The sequence below is a fragment of the Saccostrea echinata genome, unplaced genomic scaffold, assembly GCF_033153115.1.
Source record: "Saccostrea echinata isolate AGI-Se365-2 ecotype Australia unplaced genomic scaffold, CSIRO_AGI_Sech_v1 ptg000016l, whole genome shotgun sequence".
Lineage (NCBI taxonomy): Eukaryota > Metazoa > Mollusca > Bivalvia > Ostreida > Ostreidae > Saccostrea > Saccostrea echinata.
Window position 1 is genome coordinate 19,892,716 of NW_026889765.1, and position 18,976 is coordinate 19,911,691.

The 18,976-nt window shown below is 33.1% G+C and overlaps 1 protein-coding gene across 1 annotated transcript; it reads left to right on the top strand.

The window, feature by feature from the left end:
- The first annotated feature begins 8,193 nt into the window (after nucleotides 1-8,193).
- Nucleotides 8,194-11,324, top strand: LOC133188206 (uncharacterized protein K02A2.6-like). Its single transcript, XM_061323584.1, has 3 exons — nucleotides 8,194-9,809; nucleotides 10,070-10,617; nucleotides 10,735-11,324. The coding sequence occupies exons 1-3, from the start codon at nucleotides 8,194-8,196 to the stop codon at nucleotides 11,322-11,324; spliced, it is 2,754 nt and encodes a 917-aa protein (XP_061179568.1).
- Nucleotides 11,325-18,976: the final 7,652 nt, after the last annotated feature.

The following is an 18,976-nucleotide window of genomic DNA, read 5'->3' on the forward strand; positions in this document are numbered from 1 at the left end:
TTTGTTATAAAAATATTAATTGAAACCTACATGTATATTTCATATTCCTAGCATATAATAAAGAAAAAATCCTCCGAGTAAAAATATGTGGGGTTAAAGTTCCAAGATATTAGATTAAACAAATGTGTAGATTTGAAGAATTTTCTTCTAAAATATCCTTTCAGTACAGGTTTTGTTTCTGTTCAATTTCGTGACCAGTTTTTAAATTGAATATTGTACAAAATGCATTATTTAATTTAAATATATCATAAAAATTTAATTTTAACAAATAATTTTGATGGTATGAGGATCTGACCAAAATTTTCTTAAAAGCTGACGAGTGATTTACCTTAAAAATAGAAAATATGATATATTTAGCCTATAACACTGATCATAAATAATCAGGTAAACAAACATCAGATCAATGTTTACAAAAATGTCAGATTGACTTATCAAGTCCCAACATTAATTGAATCTGAATATATTTGATGATATTCATTTTAAATTTTAATTATTTTACATTTTGTATACAGTGTATATAATTTTGTGAAATTTGTGCACATCCTAATAACTGACATTGTAAACATTTAAACACTTTAACTATAAGTGTCCAGGCATTTGAAGAAAAATGTATGATCTTTATACTTATACAGTACTTTATTTTCTTCTGTGTACTTCAATTATTTTATAATTCATAGTTTATAAAGTGTTTCCTATCATTGCAAAACACCATAAATCGTTTCTAATTTCATATCATGCTAATTAGCATTGGTATCTAAGGCTAAATTAAAGGAAAAGTCGATTTCTTTAAATCTGTATTTTTAACATACCTTTATAGGGTAAAAATATCAACGTTTTAAAAAGACTGTCCTAAAACTTCAAAGAACCTTGAATCACATTGAGATGCATAAAATGAAAGCTGTTGCATGAAAAGATTTTATATTTAAGCATCATTTTTGAGACTTTCTGAATTAAATAATAAATTAAAGAGTTATCCTTCCTGCCTGAGGTTCGTTTATCCTTAAATGTCATTCCAATCAAATTAAGTTTTGAACATTTTTTTTCCTCTTGCAGTCTCCCTGGATTATCTTGGAGATTGTACTCAGGACACAAGTTTCCATAGTTTTGCTTGTGTTTCTTGAATCTTTATTTTTGATTTTTAGTACTATTATCATGTACAAGTATTATTATTTATTGTCTTTGACTTGACCTATTATACAAGGAGAGGGTATGTATAGGTTTTGCCTGTTTCCCGATCCGTATTGATTTATTCAATAAAATATGTTTAAATTAAATAGTTTTTCAAGTTTATTATCTCTGAGGATTTCTCGGCCGGTAAGGTCTTTTATGAAAGGATTTACTGTAAAGGTATGGGTTGCTATATGTGCTCATATTAATCTTAAATTATTTTCTAGTTGTGCATAAATGAAATTCATTTCTTTTTATGGATTGTCAAGTACAGTTTTTATCAAATTATAGATCGATAGTAAAAAAAATTATAAACTTCCTTCTTCCCCATATGCAGCAAATTTATTTACTTGTTATTTGTGTGTGTGCTTTTTTCCCAGACAGTGAAAAAGACTATTCAGGAATGATAACTCTGAGTGGCTATGTAAACAAACATTGGAATATGGGTCACATTAAAAACAAGTTAAAATCGACAAATCACTTCTAAACATAATTCTAGAAGTTCAATTTCATTGATGATAATTCTCTTAAATTATATTTTACATTTATATAGTAATCATTGTAAAATATGTGTAAATCTATTCTACGTCTTTGCAAAAGTAAAAACTGCCTAACGCTATTCATGTCAGTTTTCTAATACTGTATACTTACATTTGCCATTGTGTTCACCAGTGCTTCTTCTTTTTATTATTTCAAACACTTGCGCATTCTAAACGCCAATCATTCCAATAATATGCATTTAAAAGGTTAATCTTGACAGCCAATATTTTCAGTCTCAATAATCTATTTTAAGCTCTACATAGATTGTTAAGGTCAGAAATAAGTGTAAAAAATAATCGGTAAACACATTCACATATCCGGGAAAATTAACTTCAGTTTCATTACATGTACGAGGATTTCCATAGATATGATAAAGTTCGTGCACAATGACACTTTTGTCAAAATGAATGGTTCTAGATAGATTTATTGTATCTGAAAATCCAAGTCAGAATAGTTTGGTTATTATTGATTGAACTCAATTGCGGTCTTTATAGGTCGCGAACGATACGCAGGTGTCTTCCCACTTAGCCAACATTTTGAAAAAATACAGGTAAAACACAGGTAAATGTGTGTTGGCTAAGTGGGAATGGGGTGCAGATTGAGAACAAAAGAAATAAATTACAGGTAGGCTATAGTCTGTTTTAAGCTACATGTATAAGCCGAATAAATAATTTATTTAATTTGTAGCATGTACATAAGAACACCATGATGAATGTAATATTTTTGTGATGAATTGAATTTCAGTGCAAGTACAAAAATATCTTTTCTTAATAATATAATAATAATTGATATATTAATTACAGTGTGGTTAATTAATTATTTTCAACAATTAACGGTTTTATTCTTCTTTATTGCTGTGTTGTATCACAATTTTTTTTTTTAATTTTCTTTGTCACATTTGTAACATCTTTGGAGAGAAATGTTTTTAAATATATTTAATTTTATTATAAAATAAATATTCAAAAATCGATCATTGAATATATTTAAATTATTAATCATTATATCCTTCTTTTTTTAAAATAAATTATAGCTCAACTTGAATCAAGCCTAAAATTTTAAAGTTTAAATGAAAAACACATAATACACTGCAACATAGAATTAAATATTCAAACTGTATATGAAATTTTAAAAAAAAAAATGTACAAGCATTAATTCTTTAGTAATTAAGTTTATAGTTTTTTTGACATTTTCCGTGGTAGAGTAAAAATAAAACAAAATGACAAGAATTCCCCCAGGAAAAAAATATTTCATTTTTATAATATAAAATAATATATATGCCCTAATAGAATCATATATAATTTAAAAAGACAGGGTTGTGAATATCAAGTATGAAATTTCCTAACTTGATTTTTTAAATCAGATAATGAATCAGTTTGTATCAAAAGATTCTGTTACTGTGTCCATTACATTATCACTGTCGAATATTACATACTCGGATGAATATTTTTAATCACAACTGATAAATATAATTCAGAATATTCAAAATTGTTTCTACAATGTAATATACACTTTTTTTGGTATCATTTAAAATACTTTATTTCTTAATTAATTTTCAATATTTTCTTTTATCTATATCCAATTTTTAATTTTAAAAAATGCAGATTTATATTTATTTTTTACTACATTTATATATAAATTTATTCTTTTTTTTTTCTAGAACTTCATTTTTTTTTTTTAAATTTAAATTTTATTTTTATGTTTTGACTGAAGTTTTCATTTGAATTTATTTTTTACACTTTTTTCTTTTTTTTTTTTCTAGAACTTCATTTTTTTTTAAATTTAAATTTTCTTTTTATGTTTTGACTGAAGTTTTCATTTGAATTTATTTTTACACTTTTTTTTCAAAGGTAGTAATTCTCAGGTAAATCACATATACCTGAAAGCAGACTATAGCCTATTGATCACTCAGGTGTAAAAATCAAAATGTTGGCTATGTGGGAATAGGAATTTTCAAAATGTTGGCTAAGTGGGAATAAACCGGTACGCATGGCCCAGAGTTAAAAATGCCATGAACTTTTAAAATAATGTGTTGATTAAAATGAATTCTTCTCTATAAAACAAGTCAAAGCTTATTAAACAAATAAAGCGACTATCGTCAGCTGATATTTTTAGTATCGCTTAATGTACAGATAGTGAAAATAGTACGTAAAAACCGCAAGAAATGTTTCAAAAATTGACAGAAACAGCGACGTTGGCCATCCGAACGGAACAGCGTCCAGTCATAAAATTATGTTTAAATATGTTTGAAACGACGTCAGAGTCAAAATATTTATTCAAGGACTTGAAATTATTGGAATATATTTAGTTTATTGATTTGAAATTAGTGTATTTTTCAAAGGTGTGTACGATTTTGGAGTCACTACAAGAAGTGGAAAACCACTGTTTTTTTTTAATGAAAATAGGATATCCCCTATTCATGACGCTGTTACAAATCTAGCACAACGTCGGACTTGGCTGTGCAGCCTGTGTATACGAAGTGATTACATTGAGTATCATGCTTAGTTTTCAATTTTAAAAATCAAATCAATTATGGTCTATACATAAATATTATTGCACACACTTGATAGTGTGGCATAATTAGGAAAATGTAGCACGTGTTCATGAACATGTGATAAAAATTCAAAATCCATATTTTTGACGTTAAATCATGAAATTAGCGTTACTTCCAACTGGCCGTGCGGTTACATATACAAAGTATTTACACATATAAAGTTCGTAGAATAGCCTGCATTGTTTTGACTTTTATATATTTACTAAATCATGGTCTATATTGAAATATTTTCGTACACATTTTCCAGTGGGGACTTTATTAAGAAAAATATAGCATTTGTCTAATAGCTAAGTGTATATACCGGGGTATAACCTTGCAAACAACTTGTATGCTAGAGTTTTGCTTAATGCAAAGAAATTTCTTTTGAAAATATAACCAACTTAATCCAACACTGAGTGTGAACTAGAGATCTACACAGTGGCCATGAATTTTATAATCTTGGTAAAGGGTTGGGCACGCATTTATCTCATGAGAAGAATGTCCTTGCCAGATATTCCTGAATTTATATATTTTCATTAGTATAATTCTTTCTCATTGTCGGGCCATTAAACCCCTTATCTCTGGCTTCAACTATGACCAAAAGAAATCTTAATTTTTACAATTTTAATAAAAGGACAATGACTGTCTTTTAATATTGCAAATACATTTTACCATGTAAGAGTCCAGGAGTTAGGAAGAGGGTTTGAAAGGTTAATGTTTCCATTCTTATGTCGATACGATATATCCTGGTGAGCTTGAGATAAAAGATACCACAGAGTCTGAAACATCTGTTTCATATTTGGATATTTTACTAGAAAAAAAGTTTATGGTAATCTAACAACAAAGCTTTATTATAAACGTGATGACTTTAACTTTTCAATCGTCAGCTTCCCTTATTTATGCAGCAATATACCCATATTACTTGCATACGGGGTTTATATCTCTCAGTTGATTCGATAAGCCAGAGCATGCTCTAAGTATGAACAATTTCTTAAACGAGGTATGTTATTAACAAACAAGTTGATGAAACAAGAATATCAGCAGTCTCGTTTAAAGTCGTCATTTCGTAGGTCCTAGGTCGATACAATGACATTTTCAGCAAATATAATCTTTCTTTAAGTCAAATACTGACTGACTGTTTTTCTTACTAATTATTAGTCCATTATTTACACACTGAATTGTCGACGAATTTTTCCGTTATTTCCCGATCATGACAAGGAGCACATGGCGGATGTGACCAGTCGGCAGGGGATGCTCACTCCTCCATGGCACCTGATCCCACCTCTGATGTCTTAGAGATTCGTGTTTGCTCTGTTCCTATTTTGTAACGTTTAATAGACTTTTGAGCCCCAATGCTGTTCGTTATCTCCACATATTTCATTTCAAAATCTGATCTATTAGCCATGCCTGGGACTGAAACCCTGGTACAAGAGGTAAGGAGGGGATTTCTTCTAAATTTTGGAAGAGATTTTGTATCTTATTTTAATTAAGAAAACGTTTTTTTTCTTCCTTATGGCAAGTAGTAAAGGAGAAATGTTCTTTGATATAAAGCATATTCAATATTCTACCAGCTTTACTCCACTATCATACTTGAATCCTGGACATCCAGGATTTATAAATTCACAGATTTGGTAAAAAGTTGATTGCGTAGAATAGCCGTTCCTACGGTTTGATGCTTGCGCAGCAGTAAAAAAGTTTTTGGAAGAATCCATTACTTTTAATGGTTTTGATCACACCCCAAAGTGAGGGAGGCAAGAATCATGAATGTTTCTGTGCCCTTTACTTATAGATGTTATTGAAATTTTTCAGCTGTTTCAGAGGAGAAGCTGAAAAAGTTTAAATGTTCACGACACAATAGGTCAACCAAGGTATTTAGATTACTTTAAACCACTGGCATATATTACAAGATAAAACAATTCCGCATAGATTTCAACATTGAATATTCATTAAAATGAGAACCCTTAGAATCAATAATGAAATTTATGTTCCTTAGTTTGTATAACCTTGCCAAGGAGACTGAGCTCGTTTTTTGCTCAAAGCAGGCGAAATGAGAACACATGTATTAGAATGAATAATGTCATTTATTTTGTAAGTGACGAAAACATATATACAAAACAGGGGGTCATTCATAAACATGTAACTATAGTAATTATAACACATGTGTTGCTGAACACATTCATGTCCCCCTATAATACTATATATGAAAATAAATATCTACACATAACAACAGATAGGGAGCCAAAGGACTAGAGATATTATGCAACACATGTACAAAAAATACATGACAGACCCCCTACTGTAAACACATATGTAAAAAATAATAGCATCAATAAACTGCCTGCCCTTACAAAAGGTGGGTAGCCAAAAACTGATATCTTTGGAGGTAGAAGGGGTGGACGGTGGGTACATATTTCACTGCACAGAAAAAGCGTGGCTTCTCGTCTAAAATAAACAGATCAATAAATGACACGTGACAAATTGACTGCTTATGATTGGCTAAAATGCGCAAGTTAAGAGTCAGGTTAAACATAGGCCACAAGAAGTTTATATAATCTAAGTAAGGAATAGGGTAAAGTCAGTGAAACAAATATAAACACTGCACATGTCACATAAAAGTTATTATTTACAATAATTACTTATTTATGTTCCTTAGTTTGTATAACCTTGCCAAGGAGACTGAGCTCGTTTTTTGCTCAAAGCAGGCGAAATGAGAACACATGTATTAGAATGAATAATGTCATTTATTTTGTAAGTGACAAAAACATATATACAAAACAGGGGGTCATTCATAAACATGTAACTATAGTAATTTTAACACATGTGGTGCTGAACACAATCATGACCCCATATAATACTACATATGTAATATTCTTATATTTCATTCAGTTTTTTTTATATCTTGATTCCCACGGTATGAGTTTAACCCTCACTCTTTATTTGTTTATACAACGACCTCCAAGCTTAATTGATTCTGACAGTTCCATTGAGATTTGATATTTTGGTTTACTCGTTAAAATTACTCAGCAGACATGTGGCTTATATATAATGTATTTAGTTATGTAGTTGTAGATTAAAAGTTAGAACTGGACAGACGTGTTTTCTTATTCCTGTGCTCAGAGCACGCATTATATTATAACACACTGTTACCTGTAGTATTAGGGACAGGGCATTACATTGGCGACAAGGATTACGAATTTTGATTTCGTGTCGTTCTGTTAATGCCTAAAAAGAGGAAGAATAGGAAACGTACAGAGATGGCTAAAGCGTTTCAGCTACCTCCGATTGGACCATTTGACATTCAAGGTGACCAGACAAGTGTGTCACAAAGATGGGACAAATGGAAAAAGACATTCGACTTTTATCTGACAGCCTCAGGAATTACTGAAAAAGAGCAAAAACGTGCGTTATTTTTGCATTCCATGGGAGCAGACGTGCAGGAAATATTCACTACACTGGAAAATACCGGAGACGACCTTGACGGAGCAAGGAAAAAAACTTGATGTGTACTTCCAACCTAAAAGGAATGTGGCGTTTGAAAGACACGTTTTCCGAACTACATCTCAAGGAGAGACGGAGAAAATAGACGGATTTGTAACAAGACTGCGCAAGTTAGCGTTGACCTGTGAATTTGAAAATACAGACGACAACATCAGAGATCAGGTACTGGAGAAGTGTAAGTCATCAAAATTAAGGAAACGTCTGTTAAAAGAAAAAAAACTTACTCTTAAAAACCTATTAGATATCGCACGCGCGTCTGAAATTGTTGATGAACAAGCCGACAAATTTAAAAGTGACACAGCTTCATCACCAGGAATTAACGTAGTGAGACCTTTCAGTAAGAAAGTTGCTAAACCCAAACATAGAACAGTGGCCGTAAAGGGCACATTGCAAAGGAATGCACAATAACCAAAGATAAAACATGCAACAAATGTGGAAAAGTCGGACACTTTGCCAAAATGTGTAAGTCCGGAATCGTAAAACAAGATAAAAATAAAAGTGCAAAACATGTTCGTTTGGTTAATGACAATTCTTCGTCAGATGATGACTATGTGTTTACAATAAACAGGAAGGATGTTAGTGAAACGATAGATGTGAGTGTAGGCGGAGCATCGGTGTCAATGCTAATTGACTCCGGCGCGAGCTGCAACGTGGTCAGCCGAAGTGTGTGGAATGCAGTTTGCGACAGAAACAAAAACATTGTTTTGTCCAAATATTCAAGAAATCTATACGCTTATGGGTCAGATAAGCCGTTGAAAATTGAAGGGTCATTCCGTACTTTGTTGAAGAATGGGAAACACAAAATGGATGCTGATTTTATTGTCGTAAACGGCGATAACATCTCACTACTTGGTAAGGAAACTGCAATCGCAATAGGAGTTTTGCGCCTGGGTTGCGAGGATCCGAGTGCTTATTCTGTTTTAAGCGGAATCGACAAAGTCTTATCACAAAGAAAGATGGTGTTTGACGGTATTGGAAAACTGAAGGATTTTCAGTTGAATTTACATGTGGACGATACCGTAACGCCGATAGCGCAGCCTCTGAGACGACTGCCGTTCAATGTCCGAAAAAGCGTTCGTAAGAAGCTGATCGAAATGGAAGAAACTGACATCATTGAAAAAGTCAACAAACCTTCAGCATGGGTTTCATCTCTGGTTGTCGTCCCAAAGGAAAATGGCGACATTAGAATTTGTGTTGATATGCGCCGCGCAAATACAGCTGTGAGACGGGAGCGCCATCCGATACCAACAGTTGACGAAATGTTAGAAGATATGAATGGAAGTAGTGTATTTTCCAAACTCAATCTACGCTGGGGCTATCATCAAATTGAACTTGATGAAGAGTCAAGGGAAATAACTACGTTTACAACACATGAGGGTTTATACCATTACAAACGCCTGATGTTCGGTATATCATCTGCATCTGAAATATATCAGCGAATTATAGGTCAAGTGATTCAGGGTCTGGACGGAGTGCGTAATCTGTCAGACGACATTGTTGTTTATGGTACCGACCAAGCAGATCATGATGGAAAACTAGCAAAGGTGCTCGAAAGACTGATGGAGAAGGATCTGACTTTGAACCGAGAAAAGTGTAAGTTTGGTTTATTGAGAATAGTTTTTCTTGGACATGTGATATCGTCGAAGGGAATTCGACCGGACGAAGAAAAGGTTAAAGCAGTGTCAGAAACACGCAAACTTACAAATAGCTCAGAAATGCGAAGTTTCCTGGGATTGGCGAATTATTGTGGCCGACTTTTTAAGAATTTCTTGACAATTGCTGCGCCGCTGCGTGAGTTGACTAGAAAGAACGCAACCTGGAGGTGGACAAAACGGCACCAAGATGCGTTCAATGATTTGAAACGTGCACTTGTCAGTGCAGAGACACTTGCCTATTACAACCCGAAGTCGGATACAAGAATAATGGTTGATGCGAGTCCCTTAGGGCTAGGCGCCATAATGTCACAAAAGCAGAGGGACGGATCTTTCAAACCTGTTGCTTATGCGAGCCGATCCCTTACAGACGTTGAAAAACGCTATTTACAAACTGAGCGAGAAGCATTAGTAGTTTTTGGGTGTGAGAATTTCACATGTACGATTATGGACTCAGTTTTGAGATTTGGACAGATCACAAACCGCTGACGTATATTTTCTCGCCGAAATCGAAACCACCGGTGAGGATTGAGCGCTGGACACTTCGACTCCAGCCATATACGTTTAAGATGGTCTACACGCCAGGGCCTAAGAACGCCGCCGACGCCTTGTCATGACTCGGTCAGAATTCAAAAGAAAAATTGAGACGCATTGCAGATAAATATGCTTATTTCATTGCGAGGAATGCAGTACCTAAAGCCCTAACAATTGACGAGATTCGCAAGCGATCTTCAGAGGATCATGAGATAAAGGGTATGATACAGAAAATCAAGACAGGTGAAGATTTCCCGACTGAATTACATAGAATACAGTCAGAATTTTCAGTCGTTGATGGTATCGTGCTACGAGGAACTCGAATATTGATGCCGAAATCCATCAGAAAGGATATGGTTTCTCTTGCGCACGAAGGACACCAAGGAATTGTACGTACAAAGCAACGACTACGAGAAAAAGTATGGTGGCCGGGTATGGACATGGAAGTTGAAAAGTTTGTTAAAGCGTTCAACCAATGTCAGTTGTTAACAAACACGTGTAAACCAGAACCGATAAAGCCGACATTTATGCCGGACGGACCGTGGCAAGACTTAGCCATTGATTTAATGTTTCCCTCAGGAGAGAATCTACTTGTAGTGATAGATTATTACTCGAGATACCAAGAAGTGGCCATTATGAAGAAAACGACTAGCGATAGAATTATCACACATTTGGAAGCAATGTTTGCCAGACACGGTATACCTCAAAGCATTCGGAGTGAAAATGGTCCTCAGTTCGTATCCGAAGAGTTCAAAGATTATCTCAAGAATAATGGAATCAAGCAAATAAGGACAACTCCGTATTGACCGCAAGGAAACGGAGAAGTCGAAAGACAAAATCGTACTTTGCTAAAAGCCATCAAAGCGACAAATGCAGAAGGAAAAGACTGGAAAAGGGAATTGCCAAATTTCTTGCTTGCCTATCGTTCAACCCCACATGCAACAACAGGAAAGAGCCCAGCAGAACTGCTTTTCAATAACAAGGTACGCACAAAATTACCAGAGTTTCCCGCAAGGACAAACATCAAAGACGTCAGGAAACGTGATCAGGAGAGAAAACAGAAATACAAAAGATATGCCGATGACAGTCGAAATGCAGTGAAATCTGACATTCAAATTGGCGATATTGTACTTCAGAAACAGCAGGAAAAATCTAAATTGACGACTAAATTCGTACCCGAAAAACTGTCAAAGACAAATGTGAAAATGCTGTTACACTGGAAAATGAGGATGGGAAAAATAATTAAACGAAACACGAGTGCTGTAAAGAAAATTGAGCCCGAATTCGATGAAGATGACATGTGCAATATTAGTCCACAAGAAACGTCAGATGAAACGCCGAACGAAAGACCTAAACGCGAACGTAAACCGCCAGAATACTTAAAGGACTATATTACTGATTAGAATTAGATCTATGACTTTTAGCATGCCATATAAAGGATATTTTTATTCACCATGTCTATGTTATTGTATATTGAACAGAATGTTAAAACAATTAGAGTAAAAAAAAATACGGAAAATAATTTTTTGTCTAAGATGAGGAGGGATATAATATTCTTATATTTCATTCGTTTTTTTTTTATATCTTGATTCCCACGGTATGAGTTTAACCCTCACTCTTTATTTGTTTATACAACGGCCTCCAAGCTTTATTGATTCTGACAGTTCCATTGAGATTTGATATTTTGGTTTACTCATTAAAATTACTCAGCAGACATGTGGCTTATATAAGCCTTTGAATATAACGCGAGTAATTAAGGAATACAGCACTATCATGACGATCACCTGACTGAATATTAACACAATGCGAAAAGTGGTCACTGCTATCGCCGATTTCTTATATCCCTCACCCTGAATCTCGCTACACTGGTACAGAGTTATGTTGCCTATGTTGTTTATTTGATTTGTAGCGGCTTTAATTCCCAGCTCACCAAAATTCACCCATACAGGAGTTTGTGACACGAACGCAATTACTATGATAGCTATCAAAGCAAGTTGTTTTCGTTGCAAGTTAAATGGTTTTAAACCACTGTAATAAACGAAGAGAAAACGGTCATAGTTATTAAAAGCAAAATCTTAGATGAAATCATAACAAACACGGTAATGAAATAAAAATTGCTTCTGCAAATTATGTCCGATTTCCGCCCAACAAAGTTAAAGTTAAGATACACCCGAGAGACAGGTCCAGCTATACAAACTATAGCATCGCTTATTGCCAAAAAATGGAACATAAAAACGGCTGGACTCTTTCCACTTTGGCATTCGGAACATGTACACAAACACAACGACAATGTTTGTTGAAAGTCCTATGAAACATAAAATCAACAAGAAGATAGACACTAACAGGCTGTCATTTGCAAACATGTCGTTCACGGTGTTCAAAACTTTAGAACAATTTATAACTACAAATATAAAAGACTAAGATTATGGTATTAGGAAAAAGAACTGAAAATAGGAGACATATTATAGATTGTTATACCCTTATACATATCTTTTTATATATTTATTACAAATAAAAAGTCTAACAAAGTAAATGTTCTTTTCATCGGTCTAGCATTTTCATTGTTGACCGGTCTGTCAATCCAACATAAGAATTGTTAGACCTCAACGTCACTGCTACGTCACAAGTACATTTTCACCTTCATGTCCAACAAATCATATGTTGCCCTCATACCCAGTCAATAACTGTATAATAACCATTTGAGTCAGGTCAATATAAAGGACTTGTATATCAAAAAATGCATAACAGTTTGCAATAAATCGAGTTCAACTATATATTTCAAACATTTGTGAACGACGTTTTTGACATTTTAAGACAGTTTCTGACAGCTACATGTATGCAACAAAACCTTATATTTATATCAATACAGCAATTCTATTTTTCAATTATATCTTTTTATGCCCCCGTAATCGAAGATTCGGGGTCATATAGTTTCTGATCTGTCTGGCTATTTTTCAGTTACCTTTAACCTTGTCCATTACATTTGAATGGTTGGTGAAAGGGCTTTCATATTTCACATGAGTATTTTTTATGACATGCCCTTTATCTGGGAACAACCATTGACCTATGTGTTAATGTCAAAGATAAAGGTCAAGGACATGCCTTTGTTCTATTCTCTTTACTTTGTATGCTTCAAACTGAAACAGAAACCGTTAAATGGACCTAGATACATAATGAAAATAATTGAAGATAACGGACAATGACCGATCGCAAAAACCCACAAACAGTACTTTGGATTTGATCTTTTTTCACCATTTTAATATCGTCTATAATTTCTGAATGGTTGGTGCTAAGGCTTTCATATTATATATGTCAATTGTCTGTGACAAGAACATTCTTTGGGTGCCAAGAGTTTTGACCTCATGACCTTTACCTTTGAGCTTGACCTAAATTTATCGAATAGATGTTGAAGCATCCAAATATTATGTTGATTTAATTTTGGATAAATCATAACTCTTTATGTCTATATTTTGTCCATCACACGGAAAAAAGAATATATAAAAGAAAATGCTGCGCCAAGGTGATTCAAGTAAGCGTTGTGGTCATTGGCCTGTTGTTTTTCTTATTACAAGTATTCATCAAACTTCAGCTTAGCACTGTGTGCCTCTTTCCGCCTGATCAGAGTGCATCATATGTAACAAATTGTGGTTTACTGAAGTAATATATTAATTGAAATCAAGTATTTTTCACAGCAACTTTTATTCGCGATTTTTCAGTCTGAATGCCACCCGGGACAGTTAATTTTCCGATTAAGGAACCATTCTTCACAAATATACAAATAAATACAGTGAATCCTGTCCAATCCGACATGCACTGGGAAACAAAATTTGTGTCGGAATAAACTGGGTGATGGATTGTGCAGTGTAAAGGAACATAGAAAACAGGAAAAGGGGAACTTCAACAAGGAATTGACAGTGAAACGGATTGCACAGTTTTCGGATTAGACGGTTTTCACTGTAGTTGGTTTTGCGGCGACAATCATTCACAAAAGAGAAGGTCTAAAAAATGTGAATATTTCCTAAAGTAAATTAAAATTGGTTTGCAGTATTTTTAAGTGGACATATTGTCTCGCTCTTTCAAGTTTTAGGTTCAGTTATCGTTCAAAGAATTAATAATTACAAACTGACCTTATGCACCAAAACACAATCGTCGCCCGCGTGGCACAGTGGTTAGAGCGTTTGCTCAAGAGTTGATCTTTACGTCGCAAGTTTGAATCCACTGTGTGGCGTGGAGACCGGTCCTTCGGAGGAGACCATATAAACTGAGGTCCCGTTTCGCAGCAGTAGGTGCTGGCACGAAAAAGATACCTCACTGCTCAAAGGCCGTAATGCAGAGTACAGGTCTAAATTTGTAGCCCTCTACTGGCAAGTGTTGGCCTATATAACAAATTAAAAATTATGATTCTAGGCAAAAAGACAATTATTTTGATACCCATTGTGAAATAAAAAGAATTAAAACTGAAGATGATATGTTAAAAAATATTTTATAAACGTCCGTGTTACACAAAGATTGTCAATTATTTAGATACAAAAATCCGTAATTATCCGCAGCATACATGTATTTAAAAGAACTATAATCTGTTTTCCCATCGTTCCCTTTCGAAGATACATTCCTCTTTAATAACAAATTTGTGTTATATCTGTTAAATTTCAATCTTTTCATGCTACTAGTAATAAAACTGTGAATAACAGAGTGAGAAAATCATAACATTAATCAAAAAGTTTTTTTTTTAACGGTAGGACATATGAACGTATCAGAAAAGGTTGTTTTGTTTTTTTTTTTACATATATAAATATAATTATTTATATTATTGATTATAAAGATATAAATATAAACATTAAAAAATGCACGTTCCAGTCCACACAAATCTTGTTAAAAAAGAATAGGTTTTATATTTCTATCATATTTGAACGGAACCGATAGCCTAGTGGTTAACGTGTTCGCCCAAATAAAAGAGAAAAAAAAAACGTGTTCGCCCAACAAACCAGAGGTCGTGGGATCGGATACCGACTGGAACTTGTTTTTTTTTAATTTTATTTTTTTTTCAACTTTTCTTTCTTTTACATTATTTTTTCCAAATTAACAAATGTGTAAACTCGACATTTATAATATGAGAGAATAAATCATTATAAAAATAATATTTTACTCATAAAAGCAGTTTTATCGACCGCGTAATGGTGACTTAATGATGGCTTAAAGGAGGTTTAATGGTAGCTTAATGGAGTTTGAACATTAAGCACCTATAAGTTTGACTTAATGGTGACTTAAAGATTGTCTAAAAGCTACCATTTAGCACCTTTAAGCCACCATTAAGCTACCTTTAAGCACCCATTAAGGACTTTGAAATAGCTTAATGGTAACTTAATGGTGGTGTATTTAATACTTAAAGATAGCTTATGGTGATTAATGGTGACTTAAAGACAACCATTAAGCCATAATTAAGGACCTATAAGCCACCATTAAGCCAAGTTTAAAGGAAGTGTTTCATCTTGTGTTTACTCTGGAAATCTTTTAAGATTTCAAAGCTTAAAATCTCTTAAATGCGATGACAGATATGAAAAATTTAGAATATACAAATATTACTTCCATTTAATATAAAAAAATTTGCTTGTATGTATTGAAGAACAGACAATGTATCAATCTGAAATCCAAAGTAAAAATATTTTGATTTACTACAGTAAAAAAAACCTTTGATACTATAGTTAACTATAGTAAACTATAGCTAACGATAGTATTTATATTTGTTAGGGTCCAGCCTATTCCAAAATGTCTTCTGAATTACAAAGGTGTGTGCATATCGGTTCTCAGGATAATCTTGTATGCAGAACTGCTGCCACTGTAGAAAAAAACCATCAATAGCCGGCAGTGCATCTCCTGCCACATACTTGTTCAGGTAAAAGCCTTTTTTTCTATAAATGCATAAAAGGCAGCCTCCCATTCCAGGAACCTCAATGGATCTCCTGTGAAAAGAGACGGCTCGAAAATGGGTAGTTCATCTAGTCAGCAAACACATTGGCTGACAATGCAATGCCAAAATTAAGAAAAAGGGAAAAAGAATTTATTTTTTGTCAGCCATGGATTGACGTGACCCTCAAAAATATCTGAAGTTAACTGTAGTAAATAATAGTTAACTATAGTTTAACATAGTTAACTATAGTTTACTATACTATCAAAATTTTTTTTTACTATAGTAAATCAAAGTATTTTTACTATGGATTTTAGATTGATATATTTTTTTTCAATTCATACATGCAGATGAATACCACTAGAATATCATACTTTTTGATAATGCTGATAAAACAAGTTCATACTCCTTGATTTTTTTTTTTTTATGATTACTCTTGAATTCGGTAAAATAAGTACGAATCAGGACATGTGTATTTGCTTTCGTTTAGAACATACATGTTCATTAGACCTGTACAGAGTATTCAGAATTCAGAAAAAGATTAACACAAGCTGATTTTCTAAGATATTTATTTTGACCTTAAACATTAAATCTCCCTTTTTAGCATAGTTTTAAGATCGTCAAAATTAAATAAAAACTATGTTAAAAATATTTTTTAAAAAGATGTTTTTATATTTCTGTTTTTTGCCTTTAAATCTCATGTCACGTCTTACATTTAAAATTAGATTTGTTTCAATGTCTCACAGTCTACACCTCCGAAACATACCCAAAAATGCCTTGTCAGAAATCTGCACGCTATAAGAACGGTTCGATTCTTGCATGGTACAGTACTCTTCTTGTAGGTTACGAATCCTTTCTTGTGAAACAATTCGCTTCTTGTACGGTGTTCTGATTAACATTTTGTGAACAGTATGTAAATTATGAACACAGAGCATGTAAGCTTTACTTTCAACTTGACATTACATGTAATTAAATTAACAATTTACTATTAAAATTTCATTTCAATGTCACAATAAGAATCGCTACGTTCACATTAAATAAAAGAATGCGCATAGCTTTGTCCATGATAGGTAGCAGAATATGTCATTGCGTTCACCTTAGGTACATGCAATAGAATGTGCATCTACGTCCATGTTGACTTGTAGAATACATCGCTACGTTCACTTTGTGTAGTAGATATTATCCCTGTGTTTACGTTGGATAGTAGAATGTATAGCTACGTCCAAGTTGGGTGGTAGAATGTGTCTCTGTGTTCACGTAGAGTTTTATAGTGTATCTCTGGGCACACGTTAAGTAGCAGAAGATTGATAACCTATTAAAAATCCTTGATTCTGTTGATGTTTACTATTGAATATACTAAAATAAGTACAAATTACAATATACTGTATATGTTTGATTGCTTTTCCTTTTGATTAGAACATACTTAAAACCTGTACAGGGTACCAGATAAAATTCAGAAAAAGGTTAACACAAGCTGATTTTGACTTTCAATATTTTAAATTTTGTCTTTGGAACGTGGTTTTTCGATCTTAAAATAAAATAAAAGCCATACTATTTACGTATTGAAAGAAATGTTTTTATTTCTCATATTTCTTTGTCTCATCTTGCATATGAAATTGATTTGTATCTAAACCAGACACAAGAAACACAAGTGCATGTCAGCTTGTTCTATATATAATATTGTTGGTTACTAAAATTTGATATTTTGGAGCCCATTTGGCTTTCTGAAATAGAACCACAGACAAACTGATCTGCTGAATCTACAAAAATTATCAAAAGTTATTCAGCCATCGCGTCCTGTATAAGAGACCATTAGTTTCTATGAGTTTGACCATTAGCTGACGTTGATTTGAAAATCATGCTCTGCTTGTTGCTGTGTATGGTAAGTTATACATATTTATAGGAATTATCTAAATTACATTTACTGGTAAATGTGATATTTAGAACAAAAATCAAATTTTAATTTTTTATTCATAATAACAATTAAGATCTTTTACAATGTAACAGGGACTAAAACATGCTAGTACACTCCTTAACATACCGGAAAGTATCGTGCAAGAAGTTTACACGTTAAGGTTTGTTTGATGAAAGGAACTGTTCGCTTCCTGTTAAGTACAGTACTCTTCTTGTACGTTACGATTCGTTTATTGTACGGAATAGTATGCCTCCTGCATAGTGCGTTTCGATGAAACATTTTGCAAATTACCGTCGCAGTGCCAATACGCTTTAGTTTCAACTTGTAATTGAATAAATCATTTTTTCTTTCTTTCTTTATTTATTTTTTGTTTATCTATTTTTTAAATTCATTTCAATGTCACAATCAGAATTGCAGGGGAATGTGCCACTGCGTTCACGTTGGGAAGTAGAATGTGCCGCTGCGATTACGGTGGATTATAGAATATATCAGTGGCAGACATTGAATGCCTACGAATACTTGCTATTATTAATATAAAAACTTTGTGCACGGCAGAAAGTTTTAAGATGTTTTACATATAAAGTAGTTTCTTACCCTCGCCAGCCCGGAATCGTAGCCAGTTTCAATGACATGATTCCTATATTCGGATTTCCAAAGGATGCTAGAATTAAATTGTCAGTTTCAATTTTTACGATAATGGGAAAAACTTAAGGGACGAAGATAAGTGACGATTTACCTACACACATTATTTCAAATATAATCGAATTTAGTATAAAATCAAAGGCCTAACATTGAATAGTGATGTCCTAACTACATTTTAATTACAGAACAATTTACCACATAATAATAGAAATCTACCAACGCTATGTTCTTTTAAAAATGCTATTGAAAATGCTTATTATAAAATTCCAGTAATCTTTTAAATCATAATTATCGTAGTCAGAGTATTATTTTGTCAATTAAGAAATAATGCTGATAGTTTATGTGCTGATTTACAGAAAGATTTTATAAGTGGAATCTCCAAATGTGAAAACTGTGGTTTTCATACTGATAATGCATATCATTATTTTAAAAAGTTATATCGAGCAAAGAAATAATCTTTTTAACTGTATATCTAGTATTCATCTGCAACACCCTGTATCCTTACATTTTTTGGTGTTTGGTGACATTAATATTCCTTAAACAAAAAAAAAAAAAAAAAAAAAAAAAAAAAAAAAAAAACATTCCTTGTTCAG

Coding starts and splice junctions, on each gene's coding strand:
- LOC133188206 (XM_061323584.1), top strand. CDS start 8,194: ATGTGTAAGTCCGGAATCGTAAAACAAGATAAAAATAAAAGTGCAAAA. Junction 9,810..10,069: donor GAAGCATTAGTAGTTTTTGG/GTGTGAGAATTT, acceptor TTTCATTGCGAG/GAATGCAGTACCTAAAGCCC. Junction 10,618..10,734: donor AGCAATGTTTGCCAGACACG/GTATACCTCAAA, acceptor ATTGACCGCAAG/GAAACGGAGAAGTCGAAAGA.